General features: G+C 43.1%; 1 protein-coding gene across 2 annotated transcripts in view; it reads right to left on the bottom strand.

The window, feature by feature from the left end:
* grid1a (glutamate receptor, ionotropic, delta 1a) overlaps window positions 1–12,942 on the bottom strand; it is a 292,626-nt gene that overhangs the window by 39,588 nt on the left and 240,096 nt on the right. For both annotated transcript variants that reach the window (XM_080781653.1, XM_080781654.1), the window contains exons 5-7: window positions 10,181–10,354; window positions 4,513–4,674; window positions 3,134–3,256 (exon numbers count right to left, since the gene is read on the bottom strand). In XM_080781653.1, the coding sequence (XP_080637779.1) occupies window positions 3,134–3,256; window positions 4,513–4,674; window positions 10,181–10,354 (459 nt within the window). The remainder of the gene's footprint in view (window positions 1–3,133; window positions 3,257–4,512; window positions 4,675–10,180; window positions 10,355–12,942) is intronic.

The raw sequence follows: 12,942 nt of genomic DNA, 5'->3' as shown, positions 1-12,942 counted from the left end.
ATATTCGGATATTCGGTATTCGGCCAACTGTTTCCTATATTCGGTTTCGGCCAAGAATTTCCCCTTCGGTGCATCCCTAATCCCTACTCATGCCTGTACATGTACAGTGCAGTAGTGCCTACACTGCCTAGTGTGTGTGCTGCATGTGTCTTTTTCCAGCTAATGTTAATGGCACATTATGATGAATTGGCTTCATGATTCCAGTTAGGCTGAGTGGTGATTAAATCTTCATTACCGCTTCTGGTCAGCCCTGCTCCACATAGATTGCCAGGAAACTCAATTCCTCTTAATTTCTGCACTAGGTCCCTGACGGAATCAGGACACCAACGGCAACAAACAAACTACTGCTGGGAGTGCACAAACAAAGCTCTCAATCTCTCATTTAGAGACAATGACACTTGAAGACTGTAACAGCTACCAGGGAGCGATTTCCAAAAGCTCCCCTCAATAAAGAATTCACGTTGAATCACTGCTTATGTCACACTGCTTGCTCTGCTTAAGGCAAAAAAGAGATATATAGACTGCTCTGGAACACAAGCCATCCTCTAACTACAGTCAAACAGGTTAGTATTGGGAGTATTCATTACACTAGCAAACAACCCATGATAAAAGCTGACAGGCTGAAGTTGTACAGCACAATGATTATGCAAATGCTTCCGTCCTAGATGACAGTATGGAAAGACTAAAAACTATAGTTCTAAATACATTTTACAATACTGTATGATGTAGGCCTACTGTAAAATAATGCTTTCATGAGTTTCTTGCTAATGCCATTATGGCTGCAAGTGCGCTTTTTGTAAGCCAGTGGTGGAATTGCAAAATGGAAGACAGCATGTAAAAACTAGTAAAACACACCCATCTTTTAGCCCAAGAACACCAGTAGAGGGCACCCTCCCTCCTGACATCCCTGACGGAAAAAACATCCTGACAACTATATCAGAAATCCCTAGCTACTGTAAGTGTTGCATAAATATCAGCTATGCAAATAATGATAGACAGACCTTCCCTTTTCTCTAGAGCATGAAGTGCCAACAAGTATTGCGGTTTTGCATCCATTTTGCTGCAGGCTGGCACAGTAAAAGGTCAGAGAGGCCTTCTTCAACTCCTCGTACTGCTGTAGAAGTAGAACTATCTAATGAGTTGTCTAGGTGTCATTTGAAGCAGTTGCTAGCCAACCTGGGTAGTGGGGTATGGTCTGCCACTGTGAAAGCACCAGACTTATAATGCAAAAGTGCAAATACACAGTGTTACTGTAGCCTAGTTATAACAACCTAAACCCTATTTACATAAAACAAGGTATATACTGATACCTTGTTTTATGTAAATAGCTAAACATATAGCCAATGCACAAGCTCACAACGTGTTCCTTACAATGCGCTGTGCGCTGCTACTGTATTGTCACAGAATGTTAGCACATTTCTACAGCTCCAGAATAGACGCTATAGGGTTCATGTGGTTAATCTATATGGAACAGCAGATAGGTAGGGTGACTATTCTATCAAGAGAACTGATCATTTAGACTCTAAACTCTTCAATGAGAAAGAAAGTTTTGACTGCATTGTGCACTCTGCAATTCTCTACATTTTAGAGAATTGCAGAGTGCACAATGCAGTCGAAACTTTCTTTCTCATTGTATCTCGTTGCATCACCCGTCAGGCAACGATGCTCAAATGTGTTATTTTAAACTTTCCTTTTCTTGCAAATACCATAATGTTTGACCCAATTGAACTCCACACAGTTCAGAAGCAAGCTCTCAGATAATGAGACAAAAGGAATAATAATTAAGTCCAACATGCTTCAGCCACCTTTGAATGAAAGGGCTTTCATTTCTTTCAACAGCTTTCAACAGCAAAGGACAGTAAGTAAGTACTAAAAACCCTTTTCCTGTGCATATCAAACAGAGTAGACTGTACAAAAGTAGTCAGAGTAGAGTCATGAGTATCAGTATACTCATTAATTTAATATTAATGTCTGCACGTTTATTGTAGGCATGACTGACTTTATTTCAGTTACCCCTGAAATAAACATGCAGACAAAAAGGTGGCGTAAATCTAAATAGTAATAGTGTGTTTGCAGTGACAGTGGTCTACAGCGTTCTCTCTGAAAATATATTTCCAGTTGGAAATCCTGAAACAAAACAATGAGCAGACAATAATGGGACTGGAACATTATAAAATCAAAGCTGAAATTGTATTTTCTGTTTAATAAAGAGTTGGAGAGATGGGGAGACCCAAAACTCTACTATCAGAATATGGAGCTTCAACATTTTAACAAAATGCTTTTTTTAACCAAAATATATAAGCTAGAACACCTTTGGTCTGGTGTCTTACTTTGGGTAATCAGCTTGAAGTCCCCAGAATAATAATTGGCTAGCCGCCACAACCGTGGTATATCAAAGTTGCTTCATTTGGTCATCAAATTTGGTATTGCAGGACTTCCACATTTAAACTCTACTGCGCTTGCGTCTACCAATTGAAACCCTAGTGTTCAGTTGCGATGAAATGACTATCCCTGATGTGCACTTGCTTGCACTTCTGACAGAATAACCAGTGTGTCATCATGTCCTGATTTCTTTGACTGTTATTGGACTGAATGACGACCGTTTGAAAGGAGACACATATGTACAGCCAGAGGCACAGCACCCATGAGCAAATTGCATTAGGTGACTTAGGGAAGCCCTGCTGCTCCTCCTCACCTACAAATCCCCCCCATGCCCTTGCCCTACAGTATTTGACAGACCTCCTCAAGGACTACACCCCTGAGCGGAAACCTGAGGTCTTCGGACATGGAACTCCTCACCATCCGTCACGTGAAAAAGTGGACCCTCGGCGATAGAGCCTTCTATGTGTCTCCCCTTGGAGATTCGCCAGACTCCTACATTGGACTCTTTCAAGTCTGCACTGAAAAGACATTTCTTTACTCTGGCTTTTGGCAACTACCGGTAGTTTGTTTGTTTTGTTTTTTGTTTTGTAAAGCGTCCTTGGGTTTCTTGAAAGGCGCTATATAAATTCAAGTTATTATTATTTGCAGGAATAAGCTGTGATGTACTCGACACATTTTTGCAGCGGTCTTTTCATGCAGGGGAAATATAGGCTGAAACTTCCTGCCTGCTGCAGTCTGTGTGCGTACTGACCCGTTTCACATCCTTCCCGAAGGTCTCGCTGTAGCTGGTCCCGAGGATCTCAAACTGAACATGGGAATTGGATCCTCCCTCGGCGCGGAAGTCCATCATCCCTGTCAGGCCGCTGATCCGTCCCTATGGCAACAGCATGCAGAACAGTCATTGAACCGCCATGGGCCAGGACAAGGATTAGAAAGGCTGCTGTGTTCTTGTGCTTGTCTCTGTGTGCATTTGTCAGCGTGAGCATATATTATAGTCACTGTCGGCCGGGAACCTCGATTGACCAAAAACGTTTTGAAAAAATGACTTGTGTTCCAATGGATCCAATGTAGTTTTAGTCATAAACTCTCTTTAATATACTTTTCAGTGGTTCAATATCAGACACACAAGTATCTAAATCTACAAGCTCACGTCGTAAGCTTATAGATCAGCAATTTTTCCAGGACTTTTCGCCCAACACTGTCATGCAATGAAGTAGGGCTTTAATTTATGAAAAAAACAAACAAACGTTTGAAATATGGAGAAACAAGGTTTCCACCCGACAGTGACGATATGTGCACAGGGTGTGTGTACAGTATGTGTGTTGCGCATACACTGTACAATCTTCAGTGTTCATTAAACTCTGAGGGTGTATAAATCGAACCAAATGGACCAGTAAAATAAATTAAATGAACACTCAGGACTTTACAGTGTACACTACAGTATACATGCATGTTGACAAAAGAAAATGGACTAATAAACTTGGTACAATGAAATTACATTCTATGCACATTCTTATAGTTCTTTCCATAACATAATGCAATTGTAAATAGACTGTATTTTAAGTGTTATGTGAATGTCACTTCTGCTTCGTCTGACAACACACTTGAGGACAGGAAGGGTAACAGCATGTGGGTGCGGCTCGCCTTCGAGTCAACCTCGTGTCCTATTCAGTCTATGGAAATGACATTTAGAATAACAGACGAGGCGGAGTGCGGTGACAGCATGTCCTTTTGCTATTGTTCCGCTCTCTCTTTTACACATTTTAATAAAACTACTTTGTTAGTCCCCAAATGGCACGACTCACAGCTTTCCAAGATGAATGGGCTGGTTATAAAATGAAAACCATATCAATGATGTGAGCATTTCAATAGGAAATCCATGAAGACATTGCACTGTAATCACAGAACACTATCTTGCAGCTTAATGTTGATGCTATGGAGCCAATATGTCAGTGCCGACAACAAATATTAATGTGCCATTGTCGAAGAAGAAGTAACCCCCCCCAAAAAAAAACATGATTTGTATCTCCTGCAGATGCAGCATTAGCATGGATCAGACAGACAGACAGACAGACAGACAGACAGACAGACAGACAGACAGACAGACAGACAGACAGACAGACAGACTACCTTCTGTATGGTGTCTAACATGGACCATCCTCCATTCCATGGCTTGGTGGACTTCCTCATACAGTTGAGGCTGGCCATGCTGTGCCACTTCCTGTCCTCCAGCTTCCTGTAGAAGGCGTTGGCCAGCATCAGAACGCTGTCGTACAGATACAGGTTGGACACCTGGCAGGTGTGGAGGATCACAGAGAGATTAGAAGGTTTGGATGGAAAGGGGATTTCTCTCCCAGGGGTAGTTCTTAAGTTATTTTGTATACTCTCTCTCTCTCTCTCTCTCTCTCTCTCTCGCACATGCACGCACGCACACACACACACACACACACACACACACACACACACACACACACACACACACACACACACACACACACACACACACACACACACACACACACACACACACACACACACACACACACACACACACACACACACACACACACACACACACACACACACACACACACACACACACACACACACACACACACACACACACACACACACACAGATTACAAAGCCACTTTTAAGCCTCACAGAGATAACCTTGTGCATTTTTTATTTGTGTGACCATGGATTTGTGCATCTCACAGCAGACACTACCATACACTATGGAAGGTTATACGAGAGAACTTTCCATCTCCAGCAAAGATAATGATAAACAATGATAAACAAGGACAGTGACGAGACAGAAAGATGATCAACCAGCCTCCTCAGCCGTTGCCCTCATTAGCATGGTGATCATGTGCATTGCCAACGGCATTGGTGTCACGTTGACATGGATTTGATTATCGCGGTTTGGCGACAAATTAATAAAATGTTTTTGCCACGATATGAAAATGTTCAATGTATTATTTCCACGCGTGGATGGACAAATTGCATGCAGTAAATCGTTGTCAAATCAGAGTGACAATCAGCCAATCGTGTGGCAGGAAAGTTAGCAAGCACACCACATCCTGTGTAACTGTTTGGAATGTTGATTTGCAAGACTGGAAGCACCAAATGAAAAGAAGATCAATATCCCAAATAACGATACTTTTCTGCTCGCCAAGCCATGAGTTATAGTTGTCTCCACACAGAAATAAGATCCAAACAAGAAAAGTGTGCTCGGGTTTCTGCCAGGCCAGGTTGCCTACCCAATGCATAGAGTTATAGGGCGGATGGCCCTTCCGCATTGTTCTTGATGTGAGCACCAAATGTGGTGCCCAAATAGAAAGACTTGAGCACCGAGCAGGCGCACTAGGGTTTCAATTGGTAGACGCAAGCGCAGTAGAGTTTAAATGTGGAAGTCCTGCAATACCAAATTTGACGACCAAATGAAGCAACTTTCATATACCACGGTTCTGGCGGCCCACACATTCTGGAAGGCAGTCGTAGTCAATTAGAATCGGATCAGAACATTTTGAATTTTGGACAAAATCTGTAGGAATAGTAGCAAAAAGTGTGTTTTGAAGAAAATGCTACGTATATGGTGGGAAATGGAATCTGGCAAAAAAGGGCCGGGTCTATATAGACAAATCCCAGTAGTGCCCAGTAGTGCAATCAGTGCTGCGGTGGCACTGATAGCCTACAGCTGGCCCACAAGGCACCATGCCGTATATATATATATATATAGTGATGATCCAAGTAGGCTGATGTAGCGCCACCATGAGGAAAATTTGGTGGAGGTTCTTCCATGGCCTACTGTGAGTGAGCATCCAAAGTTACACGGTAATCAGGGGCTGCATTCATTACTATGAATATACGATATGATACATCTCACAGATTATGTCTTGATCACATGCAGGCTACAGATAATGTGTACCAAATTGCATGAGGTTTGGATAACAATCTGTTGCAGCAGTAACAAATTATTTTTCTGTGTAACGGAGCTTCTTCTTCCTTGGCCTCCTTGGAGTCTGCAATCTGCATGCACCGTTTCACACCGATAGGTCCAACACAACAGTACAGAAGATTAGCTGTTCACAGACAAACACTCACTGTGATGCTGTTGTTTTTCTGTTGTTTTTCTGTAATGTGTCTCAGTTGTTTTCACTGTTTGTACTTTGTTTTCTCCCTGTTGTTTTTCTGTGTGGTAGCTTTAGTGCATTTGTTTTTATTCTTCTCCTGTACAGCACTTTGTAAACTCGGAGTTTTGAAATGTGCTATATAAATAAAGTGGATTGGATTGGATTGCACAGACATGCACGCAAATACACGCACGCAAATACACGCACGCACGCACACGCGCATGCTCGTGCGTCACATCTGACGGACGGACAGACGGACGGACGGGGCATTAACATAGTCTCCGGCTTTCGGCCGCATGGCCTGGTGGAGTGACAACAATAGCAGTCATGACTCATGAGTCGTGACAGAGGCTATTGTTGTGCGTGTGTGGATGTGGATGTGCATGTGCATTGCAAATTGAATATTAGCTTCGCTTCCATTAACTGCATATCCAAGCAAAGGGCGAAGCTTCCCATTGCAAATCCAATTTGTGGCACATGCCTTTCACTTTACCTGCAGGCATTGGCCACCCTTCTTCATTCGTGCATGTGTTTCATGGAGTTATATATAAACTAGAGCAGGGGTTCTCAACGTTTTTGGCTGGGGACCCCCAGAAATGCTTTGGCCATGTCCCCGCCCCCCACCCCCAATACAAACTGACAAAAATAAATTAATAATAGAGAAAATATATCATAAATGAATACGGACTGCCCCCCCACCCCAGCTACTTCAATGGAAGATGCTCACTGGCGTTTGAAGCACCCGGAAGAACGTTCTCCTTCCGCATGAACGTGCCTGAATCGATTCATGAACGAACGCTCTGTAAACCCCAGCTGCGCACTCTTTTGCCCGTGCATGTGCTTCAGCGTTTCCCAGCCGCTCTCTGGGGGCCTGGTGTGCGTTGATGCACAAGGTGTGTAATCACACCCAGCTCGGTCTAATTTGTTTAACCCATTCTGACCTGAGATCAGATTCATACGAGGTTTCCACTGGACACACACTGGTCTGATGAACCCATTCTGACCTGAGATCAGATTCAAAAAATGTCAGTCGTTCTTCGATTTTTTCAAAAATAGCAGACCTACAAGCTCGTATCGCGCCACTCGGTGGCGCGATATGAGCTTGTAGATCTGCTATTTTTCAATGGGTAAAGCATAACATGATGCTAAACACCAAAATGGGTGCCCGGTCAGAATGGGTTAACTCATACAATCAGCATCACCTTTCCTGCACCACAGTTTACTTTTGTGGGGACTGTGATTGGATTAGCAGTGTCAGCTGAGCTGCATTTATATGTGTTGCCAGCATGCACTCAGAGGGCATACTACAGCTGGCTGCTCTGAGTGAAAAGCCGGGTTGTGCAAAAGTATGACCATTTGTGACAATAATGTGGACAGTGTAATGTGGCTCCGTTGGTAATCTTGATTATTCAATACGCATCTACATCTCACAGACAGGTTATAATACTGTCTACAATATATATATATAACCTGTTTATAGCAATTAATTACCAATCATTTCAAATAAAAGACAAAAATGGCAACATCAGTTAACAAGTACAGTATCTGCTCTGACCAACTGATATCAGAGCAGTCTGTGACATCATCAACAGGGCACTGGAGGAGATTCTCAGGGTGAATTTTCCAACAAGCAGACACATCTCTAGATGGCTATAGCGCCTTTGCATCATATTCAGCTGAGATCTAAACACTATTTAAGCTTGCGTTAGTTGCTGCTCCAGACATTCAACGTATTAGGTCAAGTGTAGAATTAGATAAAAACTTTTTGAGTGGAAAAATGCTCAGCCATCAGAAAATCATACACAGAAGTGTATGATGGCAGTCCCAGTGTGAAATAACTTTGCAAGATCTGGGTTTTCTAAGATTATACAGCATTTTGGTGCTTCTGAAAGAGGCATTAGTAAAGGAAAGCAATCTGTCTTTTGTGTCCTCATTACTCTGATGACTACTTTAACTGGCATTAGCCGGTAGTTAACCCACTTTCACATGAATTATTGAGATCACTGGGTGCACACGACACATGGTTTCGCCATCTGTCCCGACTATGGATGAAATGGAATTTGAGTATGTCAGAGGAGCTACACAGCACAATCTGGATGCATGGATCAACGGAACAACTCCAGGACATGTAAGAGGTTACTCTCAGGTTACCGTCCTACATCGCGAGGCCTGGCAGGGACGGGCCATGCAAGGTAACAAAACTGTCCAGGAAAAGAGCGATAAGGATTCTCTGACAGCGCCACAGGGCATGTCCATGTCTCTCTAACCTTCACTGATGACTTCACCTTGGAATGGGCGAAGCCTCCGCAGTGTCATCTCAATACATGAGATGACCTGCAGGATAGCTTCTTGTGATGTCTATCTCCGCTGGAGATTCGCCACTGTGGTGTGTACACTAACACGTACAAGTAACTAATTGCCACAGCGTGTGTGTGTGTGTGTGTGTGTGTGTGTGTGTGTGTGTGTGTGTGTGTGTGTGTGTGTGTGTGTGTGTGTATATATATATACATATTTCATAAAAGTCTCCTACTGTTCTGGGGTTAATTCAAATAATTATATTCAAGTCTGGTTTGATCTATTCCTTCCTCTCCGGTCATACTAAATTCAGTTCATTTATATTCATGGACATGAATTGCACTCATAATTATTGCTGTTATTATTTCATCCATATTCAATAGCATACATACTTCATATTTGTATTCACGCGTCACTTGGCAGATGCTTGTGTCCATGGGAGAATATGTGGTGGTCCATTTTGTCCAAGCAGGGCCTGTAGCCTTATGGCGATTACTGTTATGACACATTGAACTAAACAGCACCACAGCACATTTGTTCTTGGCCTCTGTCTCATAGACAGCTAGACAGCTGTTGGCTGTGAGAACATAGATGACATATGGTGCTTGTCCCACCCATAAAACATTCTGCCCACATTATTACACCGCCTTGCCACTGGGGCAGAGCTTTATCAATCATACCATTATTGTGAAACCCATATTGTGTTGTACCTTGAGGACAATGTATAGTTGTGTGTGTGACATACTACAGTAATTAAACACTTAACCCTAATCTACAGTAGACTTCATCGTGCAATGTTGTTCGCACTGTAAAAATAGCGTGTGCCACGTTGTAAACTTATACACAGGTTATTTTTATTATTATAGTAATAAGCATATACAGTAGGCCAGGAGAGCCTAAATCTGCTGAATCCTGGTTACAACCGACCGGTCAGGAATGAGGACTCTCTTTTTTCGCTCTTCCGAAACATGTCGATCCAGTACCTCCAAAGAAGATTACATCCGGAAATAACATCGTCACATTATTTCCAAGCCGGTTTAGCACAATGTTAAATGATTTATACAAAAAATAAATCTCTGCTTTCTGTTGCTAGCCAGCATCTTGGTGAAAACAAGCTACATTCAACTGACAATATCTAGGGAACCGAGCATCGCAGTAACACACCTTTTTTACTCAGAAAGTAGAGACCCTCGTCTTTAGTTTGAGGCACTCGGTGTGCATCGTCAGGGAGTCAGGCAGTCCCGAAAGGTTAGTAAAAATGCTGGCAAACAGCGACGTTTTAACTCTGGCAGTTAATTAGTTGATATGGGGGTCCTTGACATGCCAAATGTTTGAGAAACACGGCTGTAGATATACTGAAAGCATACCTCCAGGGACTGCAGGTAGCCCTCCTGTGGGTCACAGAGCAGGGAGGGGATGCGGTGATTGTTTCTCATGCAGCGGACGTTGCTGTCCCTCCACACTGGGAAGATCTGTCGTATGATCGTCATCCTCCCCAGAGAGCTGTGAACCAGCTCCATGATCTCTGCATCACTCACCTCCTGAGGACACACACACACACACACACACACACACACACACACACACACACACACACACACACCCCGCATGAGATCGATTTAGATCTAAGCGATTGCAATCAACTCACAACGTCAAGGCGAGACTAAGAGTAGTCATCACTTGTCATTATGGCACTTTCTTTTCCGTATTTTTGCCAGGTGCTTGAAAAGCACCTGGCAACTACATGGTTACCTACCTCTACTAGCGACCGTAGTACACTTTTTTTTTGTTTTTATTTGAGTTGTACCCTTGTATGTTGAGTAATGTTTTTCTGATTGTGTTTTTCTGATGTGTGTGTGTGTGTGTGGGGGGGGGGGGGGGTGCATTTGAGATCCCATTCCCCACAGTAAAACCTTGAGTGTTGATATGGACATTCAGGAGTTCCCAGTGTATTGCAGCAGTGATGAGTTGAGGCATCTGTTTTGATTTAGTGTATTGCGTGGTGAAGAGCTCTTGACCTGAGTGGGACTTGGGATTTGGAAAATAAAGCCATGCATGAATTTTATTTTATCCATCGCATGTTTTTTAATGACTTGAACAGAATGCGCCTGATTTCAGTTGCCATAATAATGACTAATGCATGCATAAGTAATCAGGCATAATAGGTAGACCAAATGCAGACGAGGTGCTTATATTGTAGGCCTCCTGCATATTTAATGCCACTTGTGTGATCCCGAGACTCTCTTCCACCATGTTATTCTTTGGAGTTGTTGTTGTTGTGACCCATAGCCTGCGTCTGCATGCATCTACGAGCCCCACCCATGGGGGGGGGGGGGGGGGGCGTAAGAGTTGAGTGTCTGTGTGAGGTCTGCCCTGTGGAGTGCAGATCAATAGCGATGAGACACCAGGCTGCTGGCTAGTCTCTGGAGCCGGACAGTGGTCATTGTTTAGGCAGACAGAGAAACACTGAGGTCACATGCTGTCTGACAACACAGCTCGCTGTGAAACTCTCAACATCTCTCATGGGGTGGATATCCGCCTTCCCCACCGATACTGCCCTCGCTCCCTTGCCCCGATCTCTCTCTCTCCCTCTCTCTCTGTCCGTTTCTTGGTTTTCTTGTTTTATTACAGCTCCTACACTCATGTACTGTACTTTATATTTCTTCTACTCTATCTCTTTCCACGCCCCCACCCACATCTGTCTCTCTGCCCAATGCCCACAGAACATTTCTCTGCATGCTTAATCTGCTCTTTTACTCATTTCTTATCTTTACCCTCTCTCTCGATTTGAGTCTAATTTTTTCTCTGCTCCTCCCTCATGCTGGCATGTTCAGTCTTGGCCTCTGTTTTTATCTCACATTCTTTTGTGTCTCTGCGCTCTCTCCGTATTCTCTGTATGTCTTGACTCATTCCTGACAGCCTTTTGTCTCAGGCCTTATCATCCAATGTCATAGGAAATACTGTACAAATCAAGGAGTGCAGAACATGAAATTGCAGCACGCAGTAGACTAGACACGGCCGATAAAGAGGATATACTATTCCCACAATGTCTTTAATGTGTGCACAAACAAACCACGGCATGATTATATGTGTAGATAATTTCTCGTCCGGTGATTCTGTTTGCTCATTCAGCCTCATATTTCTCTCAAGTCTCTAACTCCTGACAGTCAGTCAGCTGTTAAGCATGAATATTCATGAGCACATTCATGGGCACATTAATCAGGCGACGTTTTACCGCACGGTTCACAGAGCCACAACCCCACGTCCAAGCTAATAACTTCCTGTGCCAAGTGCCAACACATTCCAAGTGCTTGCCCACCACCGTGGGTGACCTCCGTCACGTGTCATGACCTGACACTGACCAATGGGATATGGCCGAACAAAGGCAGCCCTTTCAACCTCCTTTTAGTCGTTTTGTTTTTGAGGAAAAGACAGATCATTAAACTGTAGAAACAGTATATGTGTTTTTCTTTGTCCACGTGTATACAGAAATAGATTTAAAGTGTAACCATGGCCAAAGGGATTTATTTACTGTATAAAGGAGAACAACAGAAAGCTGATCTGACGGCACTACCCATCCCACATACAGTGCAAAGCCAATGCCTGTCAGTGACAGATATTCATTACCATAGATATAAAAGTATAGATAAGCCATGATGGCCCTAATTCCATATTCACAGCCACCTACTGCAGCAGGAGGATCCGATTACGATTATCGCTATGGATACCATAACCAACGCTTCTTCATATTGAACAAATCACTGCATCACTGAGACCCCAATGGACTCCATCTGCTGTGTTTGACATGGAAGCTATAACGTTGCTATGTATGGAAATGTCACTCTTTACATATATATTTCTTAGGGTCATTACAATATGGGATGGGCTCAGAGGACAGAATGACAGCATTTATAATGCATTTGATAGGCATTTGCATTTATTTTTATGTACATAGGTGAAAACTATTTCCATTTCGTTTAACCATACTGTATGTCACTTTAACTTTCATGACACTGTGATATTATATACCGGTACCTGCCGCTATTTCTATCTGCTAGATAGATGTTTTCCACCTGCACAAAAATAACATCTGCTTTCCATCTATCCAGTGCTACTGTTTACATTTGAT

This window comes from Protomyctophum bolini (assembly GCF_963924005.1).
Source record: "Protomyctophum bolini genome assembly, chromosome: 14".
Classification (NCBI taxonomy): Eukaryota; Metazoa; Chordata; class Actinopteri; order Myctophiformes; family Myctophidae; genus Protomyctophum; species Protomyctophum bolini.
The sequence above is the reverse complement of the archived record's forward strand: the minus strand, read 5'-3'. Positions and strand labels throughout refer to the sequence as shown.